General features: G+C 40.0%; 1 protein-coding gene across 4 annotated transcripts in view; it reads right to left on the reverse strand.

Annotated features, from left to right (window-relative positions):
• Positions 1-27,208, reverse strand: part of LOC126354246 (potassium voltage-gated channel protein Shab) — a 1,056,422-nt gene that overhangs the window by 106,383 nt on the left and 922,831 nt on the right. For 3 of the 4 annotated variants that reach the window (XM_050003751.1, XM_050003748.1, XM_050003750.1), the window contains 2 exons: positions 26,265-26,345; positions 747-1,031 (listed from right to left, as the gene is read on the reverse strand). In XM_050003751.1, coding sequence (XP_049859708.1) covers positions 747-1,031; positions 26,265-26,345 — 366 coding nt within the window. The remainder of the gene's footprint in view (positions 1-746; positions 1,032-26,264; positions 26,346-27,208) is intronic. The other variant, XM_050003752.1, reaches the window with a different exon arrangement.

Below are 27,208 nucleotides of genomic sequence, written 5' to 3' on the forward strand. Positions count from 1 at the left end.
CACTTCTTATACTGGAAGCAAGTTCAATAAACAAAATAAACAAGAGATTACAGAAAAGGACATGATTAACGTGATACACAGAAGAAAAATTAAATTAACTGAAGTCGTAATTCGACATAACTGCTTCATAAAAACAGATCAGAAGGAAAAAATCTGGGTTCAAATGGTTAAAATGGCTCTGAGCACTATGGGATTTAACATCTATGGTCATCAGTCCCCTAGAACTTAGAACTACTTAAACCTAACTAACCTAAGGACAACACACAACACCCAGCCATCACGAGGCAGAGAAAATCCCTGACCCCGCCGGGAATTGAACCCTGAAACCCGGGCGCGGGAAGCGAGAACGCTACCGCACGACCACGAGATGCGGGGAAAAAAAAAATCTGGGGGAAACAAGGGGAAGCGCAGGAACATCCATATTAGAAAGTATAATCACTGGCATGAACAGTAGTAACTACACCGAATAGTACAGATGATGAGGGCCAGAAAAGGCTGGCGATATCAAGGTGTTGCTTTTAGTGTCTGACGATGATCTGATGATGAATTGCCGATCCCTTCAGATACAATAAATTTATGAACATCGTGCCAAATTTTGTTCTTGGAGCCTGACGCGTTCTCAGAGTGACCTAATGAGATACCACAAGGAATGACAATTTTAGAAACTTTCCCTATCTCGAATAAATTTCCGCCGGTTCCAGTGGACAAGGGGCGCCTCGCTTCGTGCCACGTGTTGCGGTACATACCTGAGAGTGCGAGGGGTGGGTGTTGCAGCTGGCGTACGTGTCGGAGCTGTCGACGCTGCCCATGTCGTAGCTGCTGGAGGCGACGCCGCGCAGCAGCACCCCGTCCACCAGACCGCGGCCGCCGTTGTTGTTGCTGATGTTGTTGTTGTTGTTGCTGTTCGTCGCAGCAGCCGCCGCCGCCGCCGCGTTGCTGCGTATCGTTTTCATCTCGAGGCACACGGGGTTGCGGAAGTCGCTCGTGGGCAGCGGCATCAGGCTCTCGGCGTCAATGAACTCCTTGTAGTCCTGCGAGCAGGCAGCGGCGCGCGCACCGCCCGCTAGTGAACGCACGGCGGGAGCTCGCCGCGTCTGGCGCCGGACTGCCGAGTGCCTCTGTACCGGGGCGAGTCTCAGTCTCCCGCTCTCTAGGACACCACTCGGACGGCGACTGTCAAACTTTCGGCCACTGGCTAACGCGAAAATGATGCGCCACTGCGCCTAAGCGCGCAAATAGTGACTGCACATACCTGCTAGCGCAGTGCTTTGACACTCAGGCGCAAACGTGGGATACCTTCACAGATCAGGCCATTAAAATCTGTATTCGAGAAGTAAGAAAGTGAAATTCCTATGCCGGTAGCCATGGTCCACTAATTACTCCTCCATCCTAATTAAAGTGAAAATATTCAGAGACAGCCGGTCGTCCTTCCGAATTTACTCAGACCACTGTTTAATCTCGAACAGAGAAGTGTCTTATACTTCAGGAAAGCCCTAGAACGCTCTACAGTGGTCATAATCAACACTGTATAAGGCAGAACAATTTATGTCCCTTATATTCCTCACCATTGACAAACTTTAGAAATGATGGCATATAACATCGTAAGTTGTTGTTAAAAGTATTTGAACGTAACTCTTGCTGTTAATGCAACTGTCTGCCCGAACACGCTCCGAAACACCTAACGGTACCGGCTGACTTCCGTGACTTCCTCACCAGATAGGCGTCACTGAGTGTGGAGATGGGGGGGGGGGGGGGGGGGACATGTGGTCGCCACACCGCTCTCCCGGCTGGTGTCAGTTTTCGTGACTGCAGCCGGTACTTCTTAATAAAGTAGCTACTCAATCTCAGAAGGGCTGAGTGCACCCCGCCTGCCAACAGCGCTCGGCGGACCGGGCGGTCGCAAATGTAAATGCTATTCAAGCCGGAGAACGCTTAACTTCGACGATATGAAGAGAACCGGTGTTACCACTGTGGCAAGGCCTTTAGCTGGAGTGCGTAAAATAAAAAAAGAAAAGCAAAATCACTAAACAAAGAACAGTAAATTGTTGTTTACTTCTCATTCCGATTAGTTCTACGTTCTTTGAACTATCATACCTGTAAATTTATTTATAAATTCATTAGACATTGTAAAAGGAATCGTTAATCATACTTCCTAATTTGTTAGTTTGTCGAAAATCTTAATTCTGAATGAGACATTATTCATTTCCTTTACACACAGGGAAGCAATATGAACAAACAGCCATATTAGTTTCCTGTAATAATACGAATTTTTTTTAAAAAAATCACTGCACATGATCCACGTAAAAGCGAACCGTAATTTAATTTTTCCACGTATTTCCGAATGTTTCATTTTAGGTGTGACACAGTCACATAAGAGGTATGCGATCATTTTATAGATATGGATGTTTTTATGTACTGATGTTATTGTCGCCGGATATTCAGCAACTCAACTTCACTGACGGGTGTCGAATAAACACGTCTTCAGAATATTAAAGGAGGTTGGGAGCTTGACAACACGACATGGGGTCATGTACATGTATCAGGATCAGAGCGCAGCTCCAGTGAGAGAGCTGAGCAATCTCTGATGTTCCTGCCGTAGCCTGTAGTTTAGTGGACCATGGCGCATCGACTCAACCGTTTCGCCTAGTTATTAACTGTCGCTAGACCTGAACACGAAGCCTCTTAGAAGGAGAATCGCCATGTCGTGAGAATTCATCACCTGGGACTTGTTTCAATTTACATTTGCTAATAACATTCAAATAGTAGTCTCTAATTCTGAAGGATGTAAAATTTCTTCCAGATATCCTGTGTACTGAAACTCGTCCTTGCGTACATGAGCCGGCATCGGCAGTCTGGCGTCGCAAGATGGTCGGTTATGGCCAACAGACTGCGATTCTGTTCTTTAGCCAGAAAAAGCTTCACTGAACAGCGAATGAACACATACGAATATTATGTGCATAGCAATTTCAAGTGTTTGGTCTTTCACGGGGTCAACATTGATTTAAGTGCAAGCATAACACATGTTTTGATAATCTCAGTCTGTTGACCAAATAGAGCGAGAGTTATATCACGAGGTAACCCCTTCCGTAGCTTGTTCCTCAGATCAAAGTCTGAATAGTTCTGGATACTTTCTTGGTACCATATCATGTTCTTGAAAAGTTAAGACAAAAGAACTGCCGTAAGTGAATCTGTCATTTCATCTTTCTTGGGCAGCGGGAATTATGGTGAAGGACTACGAACACAGAATGCCTGAGGGCTAACTTAATTATAATGCTTCTTATAGTAGACGCTACATTCACGAATAAGTAATGCATCTCCGGTAGCCAACAGTACTGACAGGGAAAAGAATATACCGAAGAACGAGCTAGACTTACTCCGAACGTCGTTTACGCCGTGGCTGCGGCGGTCGTTGGGTTCGCGAGACATCTGTGAGATCGGCGAAGCGACACCAATGACTTTTTAAGCGCGATGTTCATTAGAGCAAGTCACTTGTCTATTACGGTTCCGCCACAAAGATTATTTGCTAAAGATAACCTTGCTAGTGCTTGCACTGCATCTGCCTGGACTTTTCTTGCCAGCTCACGATGGCTTTGGCTGTCCCCAGACTTTAAGTACGAGGTTAGGACTTTGGCGTTCTTAGGAAGGCAACATTTGAAATAAGTGGAACAGGAATGTGAGTTCTGTTGCGAACAGTGTTTACGTATTTTTAGAGACACAGAACTTCCTACGTATCGCGTGATATGAAAAGGAAAGTAACAATACTTCTAATTTATATGTGAAAATGATAAAGATTTTTGCTGATAAAATGCTCTAGGGCCTCCAGCTGCATTAAGCAGCTTAAAATCCACTTTTCGGCAGAGTACTCCTCGACCATTGTTAAGTCGTAATTGGTTGCAGCTACCGTTCTTACATAACCGTGCTGTCTTCTATGACGTCATTTGCGCTCGCCCTTCAGCAACAAATAAGATAACGTTTTTACTGCACAACCGCACAGTTTTATGCGTCCGCTACAACCTCCCGATGTCACAAATTTTTGTATCGATGGCTTCTTTCACGACGCTATCCCAGAAACTATTAGTCCGTGTACTACCAGATGTCCCGTCGAATACGAAATTTAGTCCGTTTTCTAGAGCATGCTTTGCTACCGTTGATTTCTTAGGGTACCGAAGCTGAAAACATTTCTCGTGTTCTACACAGCGTTGGTCGGTAGTATGCATTGTCTGTCCTACATAAAATTGTCTGCAGCCACAAGGTGTTTTGTACTCTACTGGCGTTTTCAGGCTTACATCCTCTTTCACAGGCCTCATGACTTAACGAATTTAAACTGGAGCCCTGAAGACCGATTCGATTTTATGTTTCTTTAGGAGCCGGCTAATATGTCGTGTTACTTGGTCACTGAACGACAACAACGCAAGTTTTGTCTTGTCCTCCTCGAAGTCCTTCTGCTTACGTATTTTCGGAAAGATGGGTTGCGGAAGCTGGTGCTTGTCGTAGCAATTTTGCTCGAATACGGCACTTTCCGTCAGTGGCTCAGTTCCGTCGGCAGCGTCTGAGGTGGATTCCTCTTGATGCACCTAGGTCTTCAAAACAAAACATTTCTGCGAAGTATGGTGATAGATGTTAGCATGCAGATATTGGTCCGTGTGGACAGGATTCGGGTGGATTTTAAAGTCTTCGGGGCTTTAGTAAAAATTTACCAACTCATGAGGCCTTTGAAAAAACATGTATGTTTCAGAAAGCCAGGAGTATATAAAATAGCATGTGGGTGTGGACAATTTGATGTAGGATAGACTGCAGGATTATTGAACAGCGCTGTATAGAACACGAGAGACGTTTTCAGCTTTGATATCCCGAGAAATGTGTAATAGCACAGCAAGCTCTAGAAAACGGACATAATTTTGCATTCGATGCGATATCTATCATTACACGGAATAATAATTTCCCGGATAACGTCATAAAAGAAGCGATCGGGATAAAAATTTGTGACAATGCCCTTAGTAAGGATAGCGGCCTGCAGCTAAGGACAGCTTGGGACCCGGCCATCGGAAAGTTGAAGCGGACGTGGCTGGCGCGCAACGAAAGCATTATCTTGGCGCTGGAGCGAACGCGAGGCCCACGAGAAATTCAGGCCGCGGCGCGTGCGTCACGAAGGTAGGCCTGAACTCGCTCACTCGCTCAGCTCAGCAGACAAAATGCGTTTCTAAACCTGAGAACTCGCAGCTGGGCGTGTGCGTACTAACGACGATTGCATATTCTACTGGAATCTGCTATTATGAAGTTTTGCTGATGAACAGTAATACAGCAAAATGTAATTCAAGATCAGTACTCGATATAAATGGTATAACGGCTTGTTTATAGCATTTAGTCTCTTCTGCTTAACGGTCCTCATTTCATACAAGAAGTGGTGCCTTGAGCAACTAATAATCATTTTGGCATGATTTTAATTTTATTGTATCGCAGTACAGCCGTAACAAATTATAAGTAGGGCTATGGAGTTCCGATCATTGTAGGACTAATAACAGTAAGACTCCATAATAGCGGATTCCAGTAGACGATGCAATTCTCGTTTGTACGTACATACCTAGTTACGAGTTAACAGGCGCAGAAACGTAGTCTGGTGAGTTGAGCGAGCGAGCGAGACCGGGCCTGCCTTCGCCACCTACGCGCCCCGGCCTGTCCTCCTCGTAGGCTTCGAGCGAGCGCAAGTGACGTCACAGAAAGCAGCGCGGCTGTGTAAGGACGCTAGCAGCTACCAAAAGAGTCACCACTTGACAATGGCGGAAGAGTACTCTGCCGAAAGCTTGTGGATCTTAAACTACTTGACCCAGCTGGAAGCACGGGAGAATTTTACCAGTACATGTTGCCACGAAACCATATATTCGTATATTTGCGTTTGTTGAATATACATGTCTGAAAACTATCAGGTGCACATAATGTCACTCACTATGGAATTCTTGCATGCCTAGAAACAGAGCAGAGGAAATCGATATCTATTTTTAATTTGACATTGCACCTAATTAAATAATGTGCAATATAGTTCCTAGAAATCGTGTTACTCGGCTTGTACCGTTGAAGTATGTTACTTCAGTCTTGGAGGATCAACTTTCTGAAGAATATTCCATCTTACATACGGTTCAGACTTAGAACCTGAAACAGTAATGTTTATATGCGATTCTGATCTCACATGAAAAGTGGAGTGACTTGCTCAGTAAATCGAGGACACAGTGCCCCAGTGTGTTTTTTGTCGGAACAGTTACGTTTTAGCTACTTCTGGGGTTCCCTCGTCCACTGTCACCATTTCATATTCGCGTTAGCTACTGTCCTCTGGAAATACAGAACTGATTTGGATGTAATGAAAAAAAGCTCAAGAACTAAAGGTGTAGATGTTTTTCTATTTATTTCATTTTTTTTAAGCAGCTACTGCCCTCCTGCAGCTAAATACAGTAGGAAACTGTTTTCCAAGGAGCAGCGCTAATGCGAATTGTCATAAAAAACAATTCCAAGAAAATTGTGCCTCATGCATCTGCTAAATATCTTACTAACACACTAAAAACTATCGACCTACTATTGTAACACACAATGATAAATAATGAACTCATTACTAAGACCTTATAATACTACTAATACTGTGTGAATCTATTAACCTATCCTAAAATATACTGTAATATTCCATTGCTATTATGAAATCTATTTTTCTATGTGAGTAATATTTGTTTCAACGAGTAGCGAGTATTTTGAACAACACTAAAGCAATTTCTGCTTACAAACTAGCACGATATTATAGCCAGATTTAAAAGTATTAGAGCGGTTAATATGGAGGCGGTTCTGCAGCTAACTGTAGTCGCTACTCTTAATCTAAATGTAGACACAGAAACTTATGTAGTTAATAGATCTGCAAGTTTCCACGCTGTCTCTAAAGTGGCGCCATATTTTCTTGGGAATCTAATTTCTGTGAATAACTGTTGAATGTATTACAAAGTACTTTATTGCAGAGGTAAATTGAAAAGAAATAAGGTTTCGTTAATGCTGGCAACGACTACTAAATACTCAAATACTTGTATAACATGTATAAGCATTACAAGAATTCTTACAGTGTTACATTGTTGCATATGTAAACAATTATTTATAAGCGGACATTCTCATTGACACTGTTGAAGGATGTAGACATCGTTGTTCAGATTCTACGTGAGACTGCTGTCACATGATTATAGCACTTTAGTTCGATCTACTTATTTACAAATTTGTTCAGTTTGCTCCTTGCAGTTCAATGTCATTATCCAAGGCGATAGTTCCTTCGTAAACTCTGAAACACAATAAATGAAACTGCACTTTTGGTACTTTTCATAAAAATCTTAAATCTTAGACCGTTTGTCCTACATGTCAATATTGCAGATCTGATGTTTAAATCTAGCATTTAAAAAAATATATCAAAAACAGGTTTGCATTAAACGGCAAACAGAGGCAATAATGAGGATGTGATACCATTACAAGTTCTTTATTCTTTCGTACATTCTGCTAAGACACTTGCAAATACATGGACTCATTCATAACTGAGACCGACTGTGTCTTCTGAAGGCGATAAAAACCAATTAAAACGTATTATTGCATAAAGTCGATCATTTTTCTATTTAATAATTTTGGTGATTATTCTTAGTCCGTTATCCAATTTGTAGGAGTTTGATCTTTGAAACATGATTCATGTTTCACGCTTCTGGAGGCTGTAGAGGGGCATGATAGACTAAGTTTAACATAGGAACCCAAATACGGGAAGGTCGCCCACCAACGTTACAGAGGGTCACAATTACAGTCGCCGGTGCCTGTAAATGTATGTGTATACAGAATGATTCCGTTATGATGTCACAAACTGTCCAAAATGAAGAAGGATAAATGTATTAATCTGAAGTAAGGTTCCCTGTACCGGAAACGAACGAGTCGGAAGTTATAAGAGAAAACCGTTCTGATACCTCTGACTGGCGTACATGTACTGGTACTGCTGTTGCTAAGATTGTAGGGTAGGCAACTATCAAAGGTAGTAGCATGGACCACAAAAAGGAAAAAAAAAATGTCCAGTAAACATCTGCCCTAAAATGCTACAGTGAAACACATCTCCTCTATTGAACAAGTGCTCATGTTTATTAGACCTTTTTTCCTTATTGACGCTCTGTAGGTGTTTGGATGATGTTTCCGGACATGAGTTCGTGTGTGAAACTTGATCTATCAAGTCCCCTCTACAGCCTCTAGAAGTGCCTAACATGAATTGTGAACCACCCCGTATTTGCTAGAATGAGTATATAGCTATAACAGACCTGTTAAGAATTGAAAGTAGGATTACTACCATAACAAATAACAAGCTTTGTAGGTATCACGTTTAGTCATTGCTATGTTTAAATGAGCATATAGTAATTACTTTGGGCAACTACTAGGTCTTGTACCTTGACAAGAGTGTCAATGGGATGGTCCGCTAGTGCGAAAAACACGCAAGGCTTGTCTAGGTGCAGGTGCAGATACAAAGAGTGGGTGATCAGCTCAGGGTTCATAGAACGCGTGCAGCAGGCAGACAGGCATGCAGAAGAAAAGTACAGAAATGCAGAATGATGTCACCTCGGCTGTGCGGCCGCCGCTGCTGCTCAGGCGGCTACGGGTCAGTTTGGTTCTATTCATGCGAGGCGGACACCACGTCCATTGGTTGCTGTTTCTTCTGTAATTCTTCTTTACTTTACCGACAAATACTGTGCAGGAGCCTTTCACATGTAGAGCTATGTAGACAGAACCACTTCGCTTAAGCGCTCTTACACACTGTGAATTACGTCCTACGTGGAATACCCTGACGAATCACTGTTAAACCACATCACTTGACAACTAATGGCCGCGTATCACCTGTTGTTGAGTAAAGTGTAGATTCAGACGTGGTCAGTTGTCAGTTCAATTCTGAGTTTTTTCTTCGTCTCGTTCTTTGCTTTGCAGAGACTTTAAGGATTATCAAAGTTCTATTTTTGTGTATAATTTTGCTTCTAGTTTTGAGACCGGAGTTTTCCACGTCTCTGGAATTCGTCTTTAAGAATGTTCAACGGTATATTTTTAAGCACTAAGCAGAGGAACTTCTTCATTAAGTTCAGTAATGGAACTGAAAATACCGGAATCCCACATTGCGAAGTGTAGAGGTGTCTTTCTGATCTGTTCTATCTGTATGGTTCGTCGCTTCTAACAGCTATCATTCACGTCAGGTCGAGCAGCTGTGACTGTAGATGTATCAACACATATTTCCTATGCATCATCGAACGTGAAGGCCTTCCAGACATGAAGTATGTTTTGAGTACTGGGCAACAGTATGCAATCACCTTCTTACAACGGTCTCTACAACCTGAAATAACACGTTTCTCTAAGCCCTTAGAGCTAATTCTATGCTAATGTGGAAACTTTATTGTCTGTGCTACCAGGAATTCAACAGCAGACATTGGAAATTTATGCACCAAATCTCTAAAAACAGACCATAAAGTACTTTCATTTGGGTTCACACTGCATCTACAAATTATTCTGCTTGGTTAAATCGATTTCTAAACTCATTCTAAGCCTCACGATTATTCTATATCTTCCTACATCTCATTTCTAGGGCACTGGGTTATCGCGTGGAGTAAATTAAACCTATAAGAAGTGCTTTTCGAATGCAGTGTTATTTCCATATTGATTGCACGTACGACCTGGAGCAAGGATACGGGAAGTAATACGTGCTTAGAGACCATACAAATCTCTTTTTTTCGCAGAACTTGGTAATGTGGTAGCACTTTGAAATTCGTCTATTAAAGAGCAGCACAAATCGACATTGACAAGAAGGTGAGTTCTTACTTAATAGATTTAAATGTAAAATAAAATTTACTATCTGTATCGGGTAGTTTTTTGTCTTCATAATCTGCCATTGATGTATTTTGTTGAAATCTGCTGAAGAAGAATGAGGCATGGATATGGTCACAGGTTTCTGTTATAAGAGCAGTGCACCTAAGCGGCGATAAAAGCTGAATCAATTTGAAAACACATTTCGTAAGTAGTAATTCAAACGAAAAGGCCGTTGATGCTCTAATTATTTAAAATGAAACATTTTGTGGCGTTTCGCAGCTGTTGCCGTTTCTCTCGGATAGAATGACTGATAAGTCAACCCAACTCTTTACTTAAATGTGTTTGTATTGACATCGTTCAACACAGTAGCTCACTGAAGACAGAAATGGTACCACTTGTTTAGGGAAACAACTGACATGCAAGAAGACCTGTTAAGACAAAATACATTCCGGTATACAGGATTAATCGGAATTCCGTGGGCAAACTTTGTGGATAGATTTCGGAGTAAGAAGTGTTAAGAAAACATGTCTGGAAATGTCTGGTCTGCCAGTTGTATACGGAGTGGCATACATCTACATCTATACTCTGTAAGCTACTTTGCAATGTGTGGCGGAGGGTATTTTGTGTACCGCTGTCACTTCCCACTTCTTCTGTTCCAGTCGTGAATGGTTCGGGAAAGAATGATTGCTCTGGAGGGTCCGTGAGGGCTCGACTCTCTCTAATTTTATCTTCGTAACACTTTTCGCGAGACACCTAAAGGACAGCGTACGATTTTGTTTAATGACGAAGCTGTTTTAATTGTTCTTGAGTTCGAGGAATGGAGTTTCGGTTCACATATAATTATGGAGACATAGCACATAACACAGCGAACTGTGGACCCAAGAAACGAAGAATCTCCCGTATGTATGACACAGAGCACAGTATTCTGCAGTATGTTGGCGATGACGTAGAAAGTCTGACGAAAATACTGCATGAGCAATGCTTGATGAACAGCCGATGTAACCACAGCGTCTGCAGCGTGTTTCGTATACCGCATCCAACGAACACCTGCGAAAGCTGCAGAGTTTCAAGATTTTTACGTGTGGTACCATATACAGGCCAGACGGAATCACAAACGTGTCCAATGAACATCTGTTAGCAGACAAAAATCCACGATGCACTACGCAAGCTTTGTATCAGAAACTGTACTGTATTAAAGCGAGGACTGCTATTAATGGCTACTCTCTTGTAGACATAAACTTTTTACAGCGTCCTCGTTCGGATAGTATGAAATGGGACTTTCTAGTATCGACTGCTCCATCTATTCTGGACAATGATGCTCTAAAAGTACGAGGGAATGTGTGTTTTGTATATAATGGAACGGTGGTGACTTCACATAAAATATATACATGCCTATTTATTGTGAATGTTAAGTTTGTTTGCTTTTGAACCGTAAATACGAGTGGGGGAGGGTTCCATAAGTAATACAACACATTTTTTCTTAAATCAGGTTAGTTTTATTCAGGATTTCACTACACCATATTATTCCCCACTATTTTGGCTACAAAAACCTTTGTTTCACCATAATCTCCGTTCAGAGCTACAGACTTACGCCACCTGTCTGAGGAAGAGGAGGGGGGGGGGGGCTGTTGACGGCGGAGCCAACTGCTTGCGGCATCAGTAACCTCCCCATCACCCACGTAGTTCTTCCCGTGGAGTGCATCCTTCATTGGGCTAAACAGATGGAAGTTGGATGGTGCCAGATTCGTGCTTTGAGGTAGATGAGGAAGAACAGTCAACTGATGTTTTGTAAGCTTTTCTCGGGTGCTTAGACTTGTGTGAAATCTTGCTTTGTCACGGTACTTCGTTGCTCTTTCTGGTATTCTGTCCCGCGGCGAGTAACTCTGCGGTCAAACACCTTTGAGTACCTCAGGAGGCAGACGAGTGTGTCAGCGCTACCAACAAATATGTCCAGTTGAGCAGCGAGGTGTCTGATTGTAGTCCGTTGACCACTTCGTCTGAGTGTGTCCGCTCGTTACAATGTTGCAGGAGCGACAGCTATGTGCATCCGACTGGCAAGAAGGAGATCGGACGGCTTTCTTCTGCGAGAGCCTCTGACTAACTGCGATAGTCTTGCTTTTCGCCAAAAGACTCTGTGACAGCCTGCTGCTTGGACGCCATTGTTAAGGCTACGTATATCTACCCTACTTTTATGAAATTTGAGGAGTTGAAGGGGAAATTTTGCACGATGCACCACAACAAATTTTGCACTTTTTCTATAGAAGTTGGCCGAGAAAAAAAATATTACTTTACTAATTGAATACCCCTCGTATGAAGGTTTTGTTCCAAGAAACGAGGAAATGATCGATTAATACGGCATATAAAATTCTTAGAGCATGCCAGTGAGTATTAGAATGAGGAACCCATCGTGGATGCATGAGAAATCATTTGCAATAACTCTGCGATTATTGCGAAGTTGTGGACAATCCACTGTTCGATGCGTCCAGAGCTGCAGTGAAGCAGATGGAGTATATTCTGAAGATTTATTGTGATCATCTGCCGCAACGGGAAAGATCTAGTACTCTATTAGCAATTATTTCGCTCAGAGAATGTAAAATCTGTAGCACCTTTGTTTATAAAAGTATTTCGCAAAACCAGACATTTCCAGACATATTATTGCATAACATCATTTATAACAATTAACCTGTACTCAAGGTCTGAATACGAACACCACACATATCTTGCGCAAAGTTTCGCATGTAGCAGTAACAAAATTTAGCGCACCTCACTTTTTCGTGCAGCAATCGAGAGATATTATTGTACCAAGGTTGGAAAATAGGGACTAACTCTGAAAATTTAGGATTATATCACAAGAAGGTAACAAAGAATATTCGACTGCAGCAACTCATACTAGAGAAAAACATACAGCTTGTCACAACGGCATGTATTTGGGTACCAGGTTGTTGTTCAGTAATGGAATGAAAGAAAATCTGATTTTCGTGCTATCAGCATGAAATTCATAAACAAATATTAGCTAGGAGAGGATTATAAAGTGATGGGTTATGCATATTTTACAAGATAATAATAGAAGAAAGGTTCAGAGTTAACTTGTATGCTGTAAGCCATTGTTATGGTGGATGCAGTCGGAGAAAAGTAGTCAAAGCTTTGGGCGGCGGGACAGTTAGAAATGGAGGGTCGGAAAGACGCGGTGTATTAGTGCTAGCACATTACCGTGTTCGCGCCGCCTCGGCTCTGCACTCACCTCAGGTGCGCCTGCCAGCAGACTGTGCCGCTACACGCTCTGGGCGCGCAGGGGTATACATTCCCCAGAGTCGCAGGGCTCATCGCTACGCCCCTGCAATGGATCACACTGGGCTCTTGCTCCTACACTCAACACCAACAAACAGTTATTGCGGAAACTATAAGCCACGGGGCACACATTCAAAGGCATTGGCTGTTTTGTATATGGCTGTTTTTTTGTTTGAGGAGGCGTGTGGTTGTGCGAAAAAGTGTGTTACTTTGTAGGCACGCGAGTATGCGTGTGTCTGTAGTTGTATCCAAAGCACTTTGAAGAAACATGTACCTCTACCAACGGTTTCACAATGATTACAGTGCACTATCTTTACTGATCCTGTTATGTAGGTGGTAACACTGAGGTGACAAGTCGTAGGTTAGCGATATGCCCGTACACAGGGGTCGGGGCAATATTGCGTACACAAGTATAAAAGGACAGCGCGTTGGCGGAGCTATCGTTTTTACTCAGGTGAGTCACGTGAAAAGGTATCCGCTGTGATTATGCCTGCACGACGGGAACTAACAGACTTTGAAGGCGGGATGGTAGTTGGAGCTAGACGGATTGGACACTCCTTTTCGGAAATCGTTAGCGAATTCAGTACTCAGAGACCCACAATATCAAGTGTGTGCCGAGAATACCACATCAGGCATTATCTCTCAACACGGACATCGCAGAGGCCGACGACCTTCATTTAACGAACGAGAGCAGAGGCGTTTGCGCAGAGTTGTCAGACAACACTGCGCGAAACAACCGCAGACATCGATGTGCGGCGTACAACGAACGTATCCGTTAGGGCACTGCGGCCAAATTTGGCGTTAATGGGCTACGGGAGCCGACGAGCGAAGCGCGTGCCATTGCTACAACATGACACTGCCTGCAGCTGCTCTCCAGTGCTCGTGGCTATATCGGTTGGACCCTGCACTACTGGGAGTTGCTCAACAAGAGGCACTGTGCAAGTTGATGGTGTCTCCTTGATAGTGTTGGCTGCATTCACATGGAATGGACTGAATGCTCTGGTCCAACTACAGCGATCACTGACTCGAAATGGTTATGTTCTGCTACCTGAAGACCATTTATTCCCAAACAACGATGGAATTTTTATGGCTGAGAATGCGCCATGTCTTTGGGTCACAAATGTTCGAGATTGGTTTGAAGAATATTCTGGACAATTTGAGCTAATGATTTGGCCACCCAGATCGTTCGATATGAATCCCATCGAACCTTTATGGGACATACTCGAGATATCTGTTCGAGCACAAGCTCCTGCGCTGGAAGTACTTTCAAATTGTGGTCGGCTATATACGCAGCATGGCTCAGTATTTCTCCAGGGGACTTCCAATGACTTGTTGAGACCATGGCGCATCGAGCTTCTGCGCTAGGCGCGGAAAAAGGAGTTTTCCCATGACTTTTGTCACCTCAGTAAAACTCAACCAAAAGAAAATTATTAAATATAAATTTAAAAAAAATTCAGGTGTAAGGCAAGGCGTATTTCTCTCACGAGGTCCAAGGAACTGATATCTTTCATGCAGTAGTTTACTTATAGGGATGCTATGTGATTCAGAAGGGCGTTGAAACAGCGTTATAATTCATCATAAGCTCTTTAAAATTTTGAAACATGCTAGATGTATGCAGATGTAGAGTTTTAAATGAAATTCATACGAAATTTATTTAGCGTTGTTTCATTCTGTTGCATATCAATAAAATAATACAGAAGTAATTATGGGAGTGCATAATGAATGCAATATGAAAACGTGAACATTTGATGTATGCTGAAAAGAGTGGAAAATGCATTTGAACAGTGTTTTCCAGCCCGAAATATATATTGGAAAGTAATGATTTCTATAGATACACTTGGATCAGTCATAGGTGTAAAGTAAATAGGGAATCGTTAAATCAGATCGGTCATCTATCTCGAAATGTCCAACATCTGTATTTTTCTTTAAGAATGCAAATATTATTTTTATAGTCATACTTTGAAATGATAAATTAATATCAAGGCTGCAGATGTTTCTCTAGAAGATAGCCTCCAGCAAAACATTGAGATATTCGAAAACAGCACTATTTTCAATATGTTTATACAATTAACATTCGTGGTATTTTTTTTTACAGGTTTATTCTCTAGAAGCCTATAGTACTAGAGCGTCAGATCTCGGACATTTCAGAAAAGAGAAATATTGTGGTACTGTAATCATTGTGAAACCGAAGTTACCATTTTTCTGCAAGAAGATATATCTATCAAATACATAATGTCACATTCGATGTACGGAAAATGGCGAATTCAATTGCATGGACTCTAACATAGGAGCACCGTTTCCAAGGAATGAAGGATTTCTGGAAGAAATATCTTAGCGCTCACAATAGCGCCTTTCGAACGACAACTTGTGTTCCTCTCCGCCTATTAAAATTAAGTATGATTTTAGTTTTAAACAACGCCATTTAACGTACTCGTTGTGTAATTTTCTGTTGCAATTTTTAGTGTGCGTTTTTCATGTTTTTTCAGAGTGAGGTACAAAATTGCTAAGAATGAACCAAAGGTAATATAATTGCTTATCTCAACAAAAAGCACAATACCAAAAAAATAAAATGCAGCACTGCTTTTATTTAATTGAAAAGTAAAATTTAGTTAAACACAATAAGAACAATAGCGATAGTAAAATGAATGATAAATCAGATAACTAAATTTATATTTAAATTGCCGAATAAAAATGGGTGCAGCTGCGGCAGCGTTTAAATGCGTGTGATACTGCAGCTTGATGAACTGGAAAGCGCAAAAGCAAATTCCCACAAAATAAGGCAAATACAAAAAGAAAATGCTTGCGTGTTTATCTTTGACAGAGATAATTTATTGATACACTGCTATCTCAATAGAGAATACATGTGTGTCATAGTATTCTCTTGTCCTTTACGCTTGTCTGACGGAGGCCTTTCGAGTACGCAGCATAAATAATATGCAATGAACCGCAACTTCAGTATCTGCTTACACATTAACTTTCCAAATTTCCTCTATTTTCCATGACTGTGCAACAATCAAACGAAGCGGCAATAATAAAAGTTGCCAATGTCTATGCCATTTGAAGTCGTGCTCAGTAAGAGTTAACAGCTCCCTGAAGTATTGGGCGTAATTGTAATTCTGAGGTAACGCAATCCACTATCATTGAGATACGATACTGAGATAAGTCAGGAGCGAGTTTCGTATTATGCATAGTAATACCGTAAATTATTTTCCCTGTGAATGTAAACATTGAGTGATGACATCATTTCAAAAATGCTACTTGCGAAAATTAATACTCGATAGGCGCTATTCTCAATGCAACGTATTAGTATATTGTCAAAAATAATTATTTGATTGCTTGCGTTCTGTCGCGGACTGGTAAAAAGCTTCTAGCACTGCTACATGCATGGTGAAGTAGTTTTGGTGAAGGAATCTAAAGATGATTGCAGTGAATAAAGGAAAGACGTGCTGTAGTTCAGTAATAAGCTTGGTGTTAAGATTTAGGGTGCAGATGAGCACAGAGGCACTGCGACATTGATGTAATGACACAGCGGCTACATACTGGCCTACCGAGACCCCTTAAGTACTTAATGTGCTATCGAAACAAAGAGAAAATTGCGTCCACGTGATCGGGAAAGCGATTGCAGACGTGCTTGCGTGAGTGCCTCAGATGCGTTTTTACCACAAGGTCTGCAATCTTGTTCCCTCGTAGCTTCCTTAATTTCAGCTAAACAACCTATTTCACTGTTGTCTAACGTATTGATTTACTTCCTCTTAACTGTTGGCGCACATTGGATTTCATGCTCCATTGACGGTGAACTGAACTGCAAACCGGAGTGGTTTACCATGAATGAAATACATACGACTTACTGCCTCCTGTTGGCGTTTTGTGGGAGATATTCTCATTCCATAGTACTGTGACATTACAGACTCTAAGCCTTGTCGTAGGTGATTGCTTGGAATGTTCTTGACAGTTCGAACTGCCATCAATTCTGGGAGAGAGGAAAGGGTTTCTCCTATACCTGTACACAGAAACCGCGACAGTGTATGATCCGCAGTTGCTGTAAGAGGTGCGTGTTCCAGGTGAGCGGGCAATTGGCCGCACGCGATTATGCATAAACTTACTGGAGGTGTCATATTTGGACTCTAGAATTGGTTGCTACATAGAGGCTGGACGAGTTTGAGTAGTCTGAACGATGTTCCAACCGCCAACAGATTGGGGGAGATTTGGAGTGCGAAATAAATTGTTATTTTAGCTGGGAAACTTCCCATTCACCTGTGTTATTTGGTAGCTGTGGTCGCTTGTAATTGTTAAATCTGTACAGTGCTACGGACTGCGGAAAACTGCCGATGGGATTATCGGACTTTATGTGAGAATTCGTGATAACCGTCAGATGGCAGGAACCTCCCAGTACTATGAGCAGCTCTTGATATATCCGAGGGGATCACTGAAGGAAGTAGGAGATATTATAACACTGTTTTACGAAGGGGCTGGGTAATTGAGATAGACAACTACTCAGCAAAATCGTTCGGATATTCATAGATTAACTGTATAGTTTGTTGACCAGTATCCCTAATATACTCGTATTACTGTTTGCGAACATTATAACACACGAAGGAATGGTCTGAATAGCTCACAAATCGGAGGATGTGTAGCACAGTGGGACCAGAATAAAAGTGTACTGATGACGTTTCCGTTCACTCTCATACACCGCGTGGGAGGATATATTTAAGGTATCGTATAACGTACTGGAACATATAATTGTGGGTGATTTTTAATTCTGCTATATGCGACTCAGAATATAAAAGGACTCTGTTTTGACCCGTGAACAACGGAGAAAGGTGCGAAGAATCTCCTAATACGTTGCTATGAACGACGAATACTCGCCCCCGCTTACTATGGACCCTATTGGTGAGTCGGAGAGAGCGAATCGCTGAAAGTAATAGCCTAACTTATATATGTGTAAGTAGTGAATACGAGTCATGTTTAGTAAGATCTGAGATTGTGAAGCACTCTGGAGGTCGCAGGATCTACGAACTCTCAGCTGCCTGTTGCGTATGGCGTAACTGCTCTAAAGTCGGCCAGTCGGAATACCGTCTACAACAAGAAAACTGCCTTCATGATCATAGGATGCTTCAGCATAGAAATATGTGCATTTTGCCTTATTCCAGTTTCTTTCGAAGGCTAATCTCATTGTTTGTCAGGTTTGAAATTACACCTTCTTTCATTGAAAAACGAAACACGTCAGTTGATTTGCAGTTCAGTCCGTGCTTCAACGCGTTGTTATAAAGAGTTAGCAATCATTTTTGGCGGCGAGTGATCACGGGACCAATGTATCTGACAGATCATGAACGCTTTTCGTTATCATGTTATAACCTATTGTTATGGCTCGCCACCTTCTAAATCAGAAATAGCTGACCACGTCACAGATTCCAGTAAATCATGTCTTTGGAAAATTATGTCACCTGTACTAGCATCTTAACCAGGAGCTTATATCGACGGTGTACTGAGGAATGACCGTCTTGTATGGTTGACCTGCATGTCTGCTTGGTGTGTGGAATGGTCTTTTCAGTCTTCCTTTAGTAATGCTTGGTATCTATACTATTGTTCTAGTACCTGAGAGAATGTCTCAATTAATTTCCTAAGTGCATTTAGCAACATGTAATTTGTCACGGGAGTAAATGAGCTGAAAAATATAGTGTAAGATTTATTGTATGGCCAACAGACATATTGGAATGGAATGAAGTACGTTAAACTGTTTTGGCTAGTATTAGTCAAATAATTTATGCAGCTTTTGATTTACAGTGGTTCGTCACTTTTCTTTTACTTTTATTATTTATTCATCCAGGAGCCTGTCACCTTTAGTGTTCTTTCGAAAGCATTCAGCTACGTCCAGTTAGAAACAGAACTTTATCGTATGGGTTACAACGCTAAATATGCTGCATATATATGCATATAAACTAGAAATTTAAAGAATGGATGTCAGTCGTAGAGATTTAGTAAGATGCCTGCAGTAGGGTCGTTTATCCTTGAAGTTAATATACGGTGGCCTGAAGAAAACAAATAATAAACGACATACATTTCATTTAAAACTGCTTGATTGTCTTGGTATGCTCGTCAATAGTAAAAAAATAGAACAATGTGTGTAATGAATACAAGGAGTGGTAAGAAATATTCATCTGGTGTAATTTAGTAATTACAGTTGTGTCAGTGTGAGAGATGTTTGAGAGTATCATTCATATCAGAGCCCATAATCCATTACCATGTGTGTTCCAGCCAAGATGAAAAAACCAGAAAAAGAAGTATCATATGTCGCAAAATATATTAAGGATATCATATATTAGTTTTTACTTGTTTGGAAGGATCTTATAATTATAAATTAACTTTTATTAAGTTCTTATAAAGGAATGAGAATAAATAATTACGATAAAATGTCATCGATGATTTATTTTTATTCACTGTACATTCCCAATAAACATATAATATCTCTATCTAGCTCTCAGAACTTATCTAATAGCTTATGCAGCCCAAGAGTCGTCAAATAATATACAGATTAACTTATTTCCATAACAATCTCTCGTATTTACAAGACAGTCCAGTGAGATAATTTGAATAAGGGTGTTCTATGCATGCTCAATTATAGTGACTTGTTATTTACAACACACCTAAATGTGAAGAAAATGTTAATTACTGTATTTTTACCAAACAAGTGCCTTTGAATTGTAGAATTTATTGCAATAACGTACTTAATTTCTACTAATTAAGTAAGGTATGGTATGATAATTTATCGGATTGGTAGAGGCTTACAGTTACATTAAAATTCTGTAACTGTGTTAACAGCATTCCAATAACATAACACACTGTAAGAAGAACTCGAGTTTCAGAAAAAACCTACGGAAGCAGATACAGCAATCATCCACTGCAATACATTTATGTTTTATTAGTGTAAATACACACAGAATAAATACATACAAAACAATTAACACACAAGCACAAATAAACACTTGTAAAGGATGCACTTTTCAAAACGAAGAAGAACTGTAAAACTATAAATAAAAAATACACCAATAGTTTTAGAACAACGAAAGCTTTACGTTGGGAATTTGAGAAGACAGAACAAAGAAAGCATTACGTTCGCAGCACACAGAGTCACTTCACAAGCAATGTCTCAGTGACTAACGTAGGATAGTGAAAATTGTAGATTCAGCAGATCGTAATTCTCGAAGACTGACATACTCATAGTGTCTCCTGTCATATACATAAACGGGGCTTACAGTCTTAGCGGTTGCAAGTTCTTCTTGTTTTATATGGAGCTGTAACCAATATGAGATGTCAGTCTTCGCATGAGAGTGGACTCACTACTGCTCCCGGTCCGGAAAATTCATGCATGCCATGCACACAACACAACATTCACCAATACCGCAGAAAGACAGAGAAAGATTTGGTCGACGTCAGCATCCAGGGTAAGGAAATGCATGTAATGCAGGTTTATCTAACTGTACTCCAACAATAACAAACAAACAACAACAAACAACAACAACAACAACAAAATTTACTGCTATAGCCACTGTATGAATACCAGGAAACCTACGGAGTATTTTATAATGTGGATTATGAAAAGCTTAAAATAAACGGTCACGCTCTTATTCTAGTCTGAATGGCGAGTATGAGTGTTTAGATACTTTCGCGAGTTTTATGTAGTTCTTGTGAGCACTTAAAGCTATCTCTTGCACTTGCAATGCTACTCTGAAAATTTTATCAGTTACTAACGGAATGGAACTTTCTATGATACCCAATACTTTTATTCAAGCAATGTTACGCAACCGCTTATAGAAACAGTGTAAACAATGCCACTGGATATGTGTCACTCTCCTGTGAGGCTAGCGTCATCACGAGACTACTGTGCAACATGCTCGTTCGGTGGAAGCACTCTGTCTTTGGCTATTCAGGGACTGTGAGGGTCACATGGAGTAACAACGGTGAGATGTATTCTCATGTTCCCGTCACTTGCCTGTTACTCTTCCCGCGCTTTAATAAGCTCATGCAACATATGGATTTTAGCTCATACCAGGATGCACATCAAACTGAGGTCAGCACTGATGAACAATTCTGCTGCTATGAACATAATCATACCGTATTATTCCGTGACGGAATTTGGCAAAAAATAATCCTTTCCCGTTGGTCAGAAGAGTAACCTCATATGTTAGTTTCTTTGTCTGTCAGCGAAGGACATCATAATGAAACACGCTTTTAGTGCATTAGGGAGATAATAAATCGTATTCTCATTAACTAACAAATAATTATGAACTCTTCTTTAGACGCTATTGCAGCACGACACTGCTGAACAGCCAGATACATTGGCCCTGTCTGCTAATTATATTTATGTATTACATAATATAAACAAGAACACTGTCTGTGACCTTGTGGTAGGAGGTCACACTGATTTCAGATGCAACTCGCAGTTAAAATTTTAAGTTTTTTTAATGAAATTTGTTACTTTGTGTTGTGTTTTAAGAGCTGCCGAAGCCAGTCAGTAGCTTACATTCATATATCACTACACAAGCACACAAAATTACTTATAGACATTTTATAATGAGATTTCTGAAGCACTTGGTCAACATCAACGCTATATGGAAACCAAGTAATTGTTACTGTTTGGAGCAACCTCCCTAACCAAGTACTGTAATGCATAGCTGCCCTGGTCAATCTGATTCATGACTGTCCTCATGTGTTACGTATACGTTATGCTTCCATACTAATACCATGCTGTGTAACCTGTACGTCATGTTTCCATATTAATATTACGCTGATAAGCTCTGAAGTGTTACTTACAGATACATTCCGTACAAAATAAGTCAAGCTTCTTTCCGAGTTTTGTAACTGTCTCCGTACCGCGAAAATATCCTTTCAGTGTAGGAATTTACTTCACCTGCTGAAATATTTGCACATGCGATACATGGGGTTATTAAATATGGTCACAGATTGTACTAAGTGATGTCATCTTTCTCTGATATTCGTTACTTCACCAATAGATGTGTTGAACTCAAAACGACACCGTATAACATTTCCACCCGTTGTCAATGAACTGCTCATCCAAAATTTGCAGACAAGCATCATCTCAGCAGCATTTATACGGTTCGAAAGCTGCCCATCTTGGAGGTTGAGCCAAAATCCATAGTACACAAAAGCCACGGTTCTGTTATACTAACATTCATTTTCTAACACCGCATGCGGAAACTACATGAGCACACTAATGGAGTTGACATTAATGATACTGTCGTCACACTTCCCAGTTAGGTAAATGTCTGTCATGAACAAAGAAGATCCTACGGCCTCTGTTCAGCAGAACAGTTTGAAACATTTTGTGCCTGAACAGGATTTCATTGGTAATGTGATACAATTAATTTTTAATTTTGAATTACATTCTCTATTTACATAAACATTTATTATGTGAATCAAGTTATCTGCATGCATAAATTTTAAGTGATATTTTCTATTACGGTATTTTAATTGTTCGTATCTGATGCTTTCAAAACAGTGTAGCACACAGTGTTTTATGTACATATGTTTTGGTGTGAGTTGCAAAGCTGTGGCCCGTTGCAGACATTTTAGAGATTTTTTATTTTATATCACATATTTAGAGAATATTAAAACACTTACTCGGGTCGAACAACTGTGACGAAATTTTCACCGGTGCGTCAATGAACGAACTTGAATAGTCTTAATTTCGGGATACAAACTAAGGGGACCAAAAATATCCCTCTTGTTTATCCGATTAGCAGACTTCCAGGTTTATGGTTACTTGTGAACAGCATACTACTGATTCTTCAGATCAATGCAACAGTCGCTAATTCGGGGATCTAGTACACTTTTTACTGACTGTTCTTCACCTGTAGTTGAATAAACACCTTCAATGGTAGTAAATAAATAAACACGTTAAGCCAATGTGACTTTGATGATACTGACTAATTGTGCTCATTGTACAGTGGCGCTTCTGAGAGATCAAGCTTCACAAAAATTATCAGTTACTGATTTTCAACAAGTTCTTTGTTCCTTTAACACTGTTTCCTATAACAGATTTTAATATTATTGTTTCCCTCCTGGATGACTTCCATGGAACACACATACTTAGTGTGACTATTCCAGAACTGCACATTTTCATTTTGGATTTAATCGTGTGGATGGAATCAAAGTCAAACAGTTCTGAATTGTAAAACGACTGTATATCCTGCTACCTGTTCCCGATGATTGAACCACTTGCCGAAAGGTAAATTTTGATTTCTGATACGATATTATTAAGTTATGTAACTTTATTACAGAATTTTGTTGAAAGATTCATTAGTATATACTACTTGCTCTTGCTTTTTGCCGATTTTCAACCTTGTCTCTGAGAAGGATGACTCAGATCCTCGTCAAAATAATGCTATAAATGTTTTTATTTGGTTTCAGATAAGTGAGGGACACCATCGTTGATACTAGGATTGAGTTGTTGCTGATTAAACATCCGTTAGGTAACTGGTGTGACAAATCGGTAGAAGATAGATGGATGACGGACTTATGGATAAGTTGTGATTTACATGTTATGTACAGAGAAAGCTGATGTTAACCGTACTGAGGATAAGAATATCAAATTGGAGCGAAGAGCATGCATATATTCTTATTTGGATACGTCACAATTTTTCAGGAAACAGTGACTTCTAGAACCAAATAGTGAAAAAGAAATTTTAAAAAGAAGAAGAATTGCAGGGAAACACACATTTCACTCAAAAATAAAAGGTTTGAGTGTATACAACTTAAATTACAAAGAATTGATGTAGAAAAAGTCAGTGTGGAACACTGGCCTTCTTGGATTTATTGTCTGATATAAGAAGACAGTAAAAAATTGTTGACATAAATACGGACTTGAAGGAGAGGAAACTCAAGAAAAACGGTGAGACACTGAAATGGATATGCTGCGGCATCTGTAGATGGGAGCCTACTGGAACAGAATACAGCAGTGTTGTGATGAAAGAGAAATGTACTCATGGATACATTTATAGTTGATGTAACACTTTCCTTCTACGTTAAATACTAAAATTTACAACTGAATGCCTGTTTATTGAAAATATGACATCGGAAAAGGACAATTGCACCAATCAAGTAACAGTCAATTTCCTAATATAGAGCCGCGAAGACAGTGAGATACGTCGAACGTTCTAATGGTTAAGCGTAAGGCCTACGAAAAATTTTACAGAAAAGTTATAAGTGCAATAATCAGAAAGTCTACTAAAGAAGCGATGTGGTATTTACGTTTATTAGTGAAAAGAATATGTTTGGATATAAAGAGCATTTGCGGTAGTGTGAACTGGAATAGACGGATAACGTCCTGAGAAAATACGTCAAAAGTACAAGAAAATTTATTTTCAATAATCGAAAAGATAATTCATTATATTGAAACAAAAGAATGAAGACTGAAGGCTGAAGACATACGGAATCGTAGTACATTGTGAATCAGGAAATAAATGTGGTAAAACAAATGGACGCCACAACTGCGGTGAAACATGTTTGGGTATTAAATCAAAAGAATAATTGTATGCTTACAGAATTATTTACTTAATTCATTAATAAGTGTTGTAGTCAAAGAAAGATATAAAGGAGTTACGAGGAGGAAGGAACCAGACGACGGTAATTACTTTTTGTGGTCCATAGAGGAAAACAGGGAAGCCTCTGGAAATAAATAAAATTACAGAGTATGCGTGGAAAAATATTGAAAATCAAGGAACTTCTTACGCTGAATAAAAGTGATCAAAATCGATAAAAAAAGTTCCGCAAGTCACGTACATAGGAGTTAATGGTTCAGTTCAAGCAAGTAAAAATTATTTTTTTTGGAAGAGTGTATGATGATAGTTATAATACAGACGGAAGCATGTACAAAAGTGTAGGTAGATGAAAAGGTCAAAAATTAAATGTATCTTCAAATAAATGAATTTACAGGAGGGCGAGACCTCTGGAAAGGTTCATACTTGGAACAAATAATAGAGGAAAGTAAGCTATGAAATTCTTAGAATTTGTAAATGAAAGAGGAAAATAAGGCAATAACAGTAAACATGACAAAACGTTTAAATGGCTCTCGGGGTCGAAACGAGTGAAGAACAGGAGACGGCGAGAAAAATAGGCTATAAAGACCACATCCATCCAAGTGAAACAGCAGTATTTGAGAACTTACTTGAGGCATTTGGGGAGGAAGAATACTGTGGCTCTCCTACCTAAACAAAGCAAGTGGCTCTGTTGTGCAGCTCGTAGTTCCTAGCTACCGGATAGCTCATGTCGCGGAAGCTGCTACAGTCAGTGCAACAGTCGGGGATAGTGAATTTGTCTTTAAATGTATGTAACACACTCTTATTCTTGCTTTCGTTAGAAACGATAACTATCGTGAGGGACTTTGCTTTACAAATCCGTCGAAAGACTCTTTTCCAAAGAACAGTTTATTCAGTAAACAAAGAACAAATACTGGTAGGTATAATTCAGCAACAAAATTACTGACGAACGAGAAGTCCAACAAAAGTGCTCTCTGAATTATCATCGTCATTGTTAGCTATTGAAATATAGGTTTCTTATTCAGAATTTTGATTTCCGATAACGTCACTAATTCAGTTATTGCACAATACCTCTAAATGCGTGCCTAATTAACTTGCAGGAGAATCAGCTGCTTACAACACATTAATAATACCCCATCTGCATGTTCGGAAGAATCTATAATCTTTGAGCACTTCACAAATTACCAGTAACATCACAAAGAAGAAAACTGTTACCGTAATTACTTAATCTTCCCATAAAATACGTGGTATGTGCTTGTTACGGTTTTTACAGAGTTACATTTCCCTTTGATAAATTCTTAAACAGCGAATGATATAGAACGACAGTCGAAGTTGCAAAAATTACACATATCTGAAACAGAGCATTGTTAGGAAAACATGTTGTTCTGCGAGTCTGTGCTTCATATCTGTTAAGGAACTTCGTTTATGTTACGGAATCCGTTTCATAATCGATGAGTGCAAGAACGCACGCCCGAGCAGCTCTCCTGAAGCAAATTTCCTGCTAACGAGGCCACAGCTTGCGAGCACCGCAAATCTTACTTTAGAAAAATACAAGATAGAGAGACAGCAGAGATAAATGGGCAATACTACCTTCGATGTGCAAAAGCAACATTCGAACTCACTAGGGAATTCATCGATTTTCTCGTTTTTCTTGTCGTCTTTTTTGAGGTCCTACAAAAGAGAGAGAGAGACAGAAAAAGATCGAGAGAGGACTAGTCAAAGTCTTAACAAATGTCTTGATATCCAAAAGCAGGCGGAATTTATGTTTCATAAAGAACATGTCAGATTTTACTTAGCAAATGAACACAGCCAGTATCACCTACAGCGGCAAACTTCGCGTGAGTTCAGATATTAACTTCGTGTTAGAGCAAATTTAGCACATTCTGAGTGTATTTCTCTGACTGCAGATTAGATCTGACAATATCTATTTAAAGACCGGTAACTCATTTTGGTATTTCTGGTGTTGTTCTAGCATAACATAAAAAATATTCTTTACAAAGTGTCATTTATTTTGTTTTCTAACAAAACCTCTACCTCGTGATTCTATTGAAATTTATGTATAACGCGGAATGAGTTTTCGTATTTATAAAGCAGTATGTTAGGAAATTAATATTTTTATCAAACAAGAGCTATAGCAATCAAAACAATAATTAACACTTACAGAGAAAAAATAAAACCACAAATATAACAGTAAATGTCAAGAAAGGACAGCAAAGAAGAACGCTTTGAATTACAAAGGCTGCTTCAGTCAAAGAGACAGAAATTCGAATGAATGGATTGTTACAATACTCTACCATACATACTGAGGAAAAGGCACAAAAACACAATTAATAATTTACACAATATGAAAGGTTTGGATGTAGCTAATTACATAAGCACACACACGCACACACACACACACACACACACACACGTACACAAAGACAGACGCACGCACACACACTCATACACACACCAAAGGCGCGATTTTACTCTCGTTATTTTATTATTACGCTTACAATCTGCAACATGCATAAAAAGATTTGTCATCCATT

Source organism: Schistocerca gregaria, chromosome 3, assembly GCF_023897955.1.
Source record: "Schistocerca gregaria isolate iqSchGreg1 chromosome 3, iqSchGreg1.2, whole genome shotgun sequence".
In the NCBI taxonomy this organism is placed as follows: Eukaryota; Metazoa; Arthropoda; class Insecta; order Orthoptera; family Acrididae; genus Schistocerca; species Schistocerca gregaria.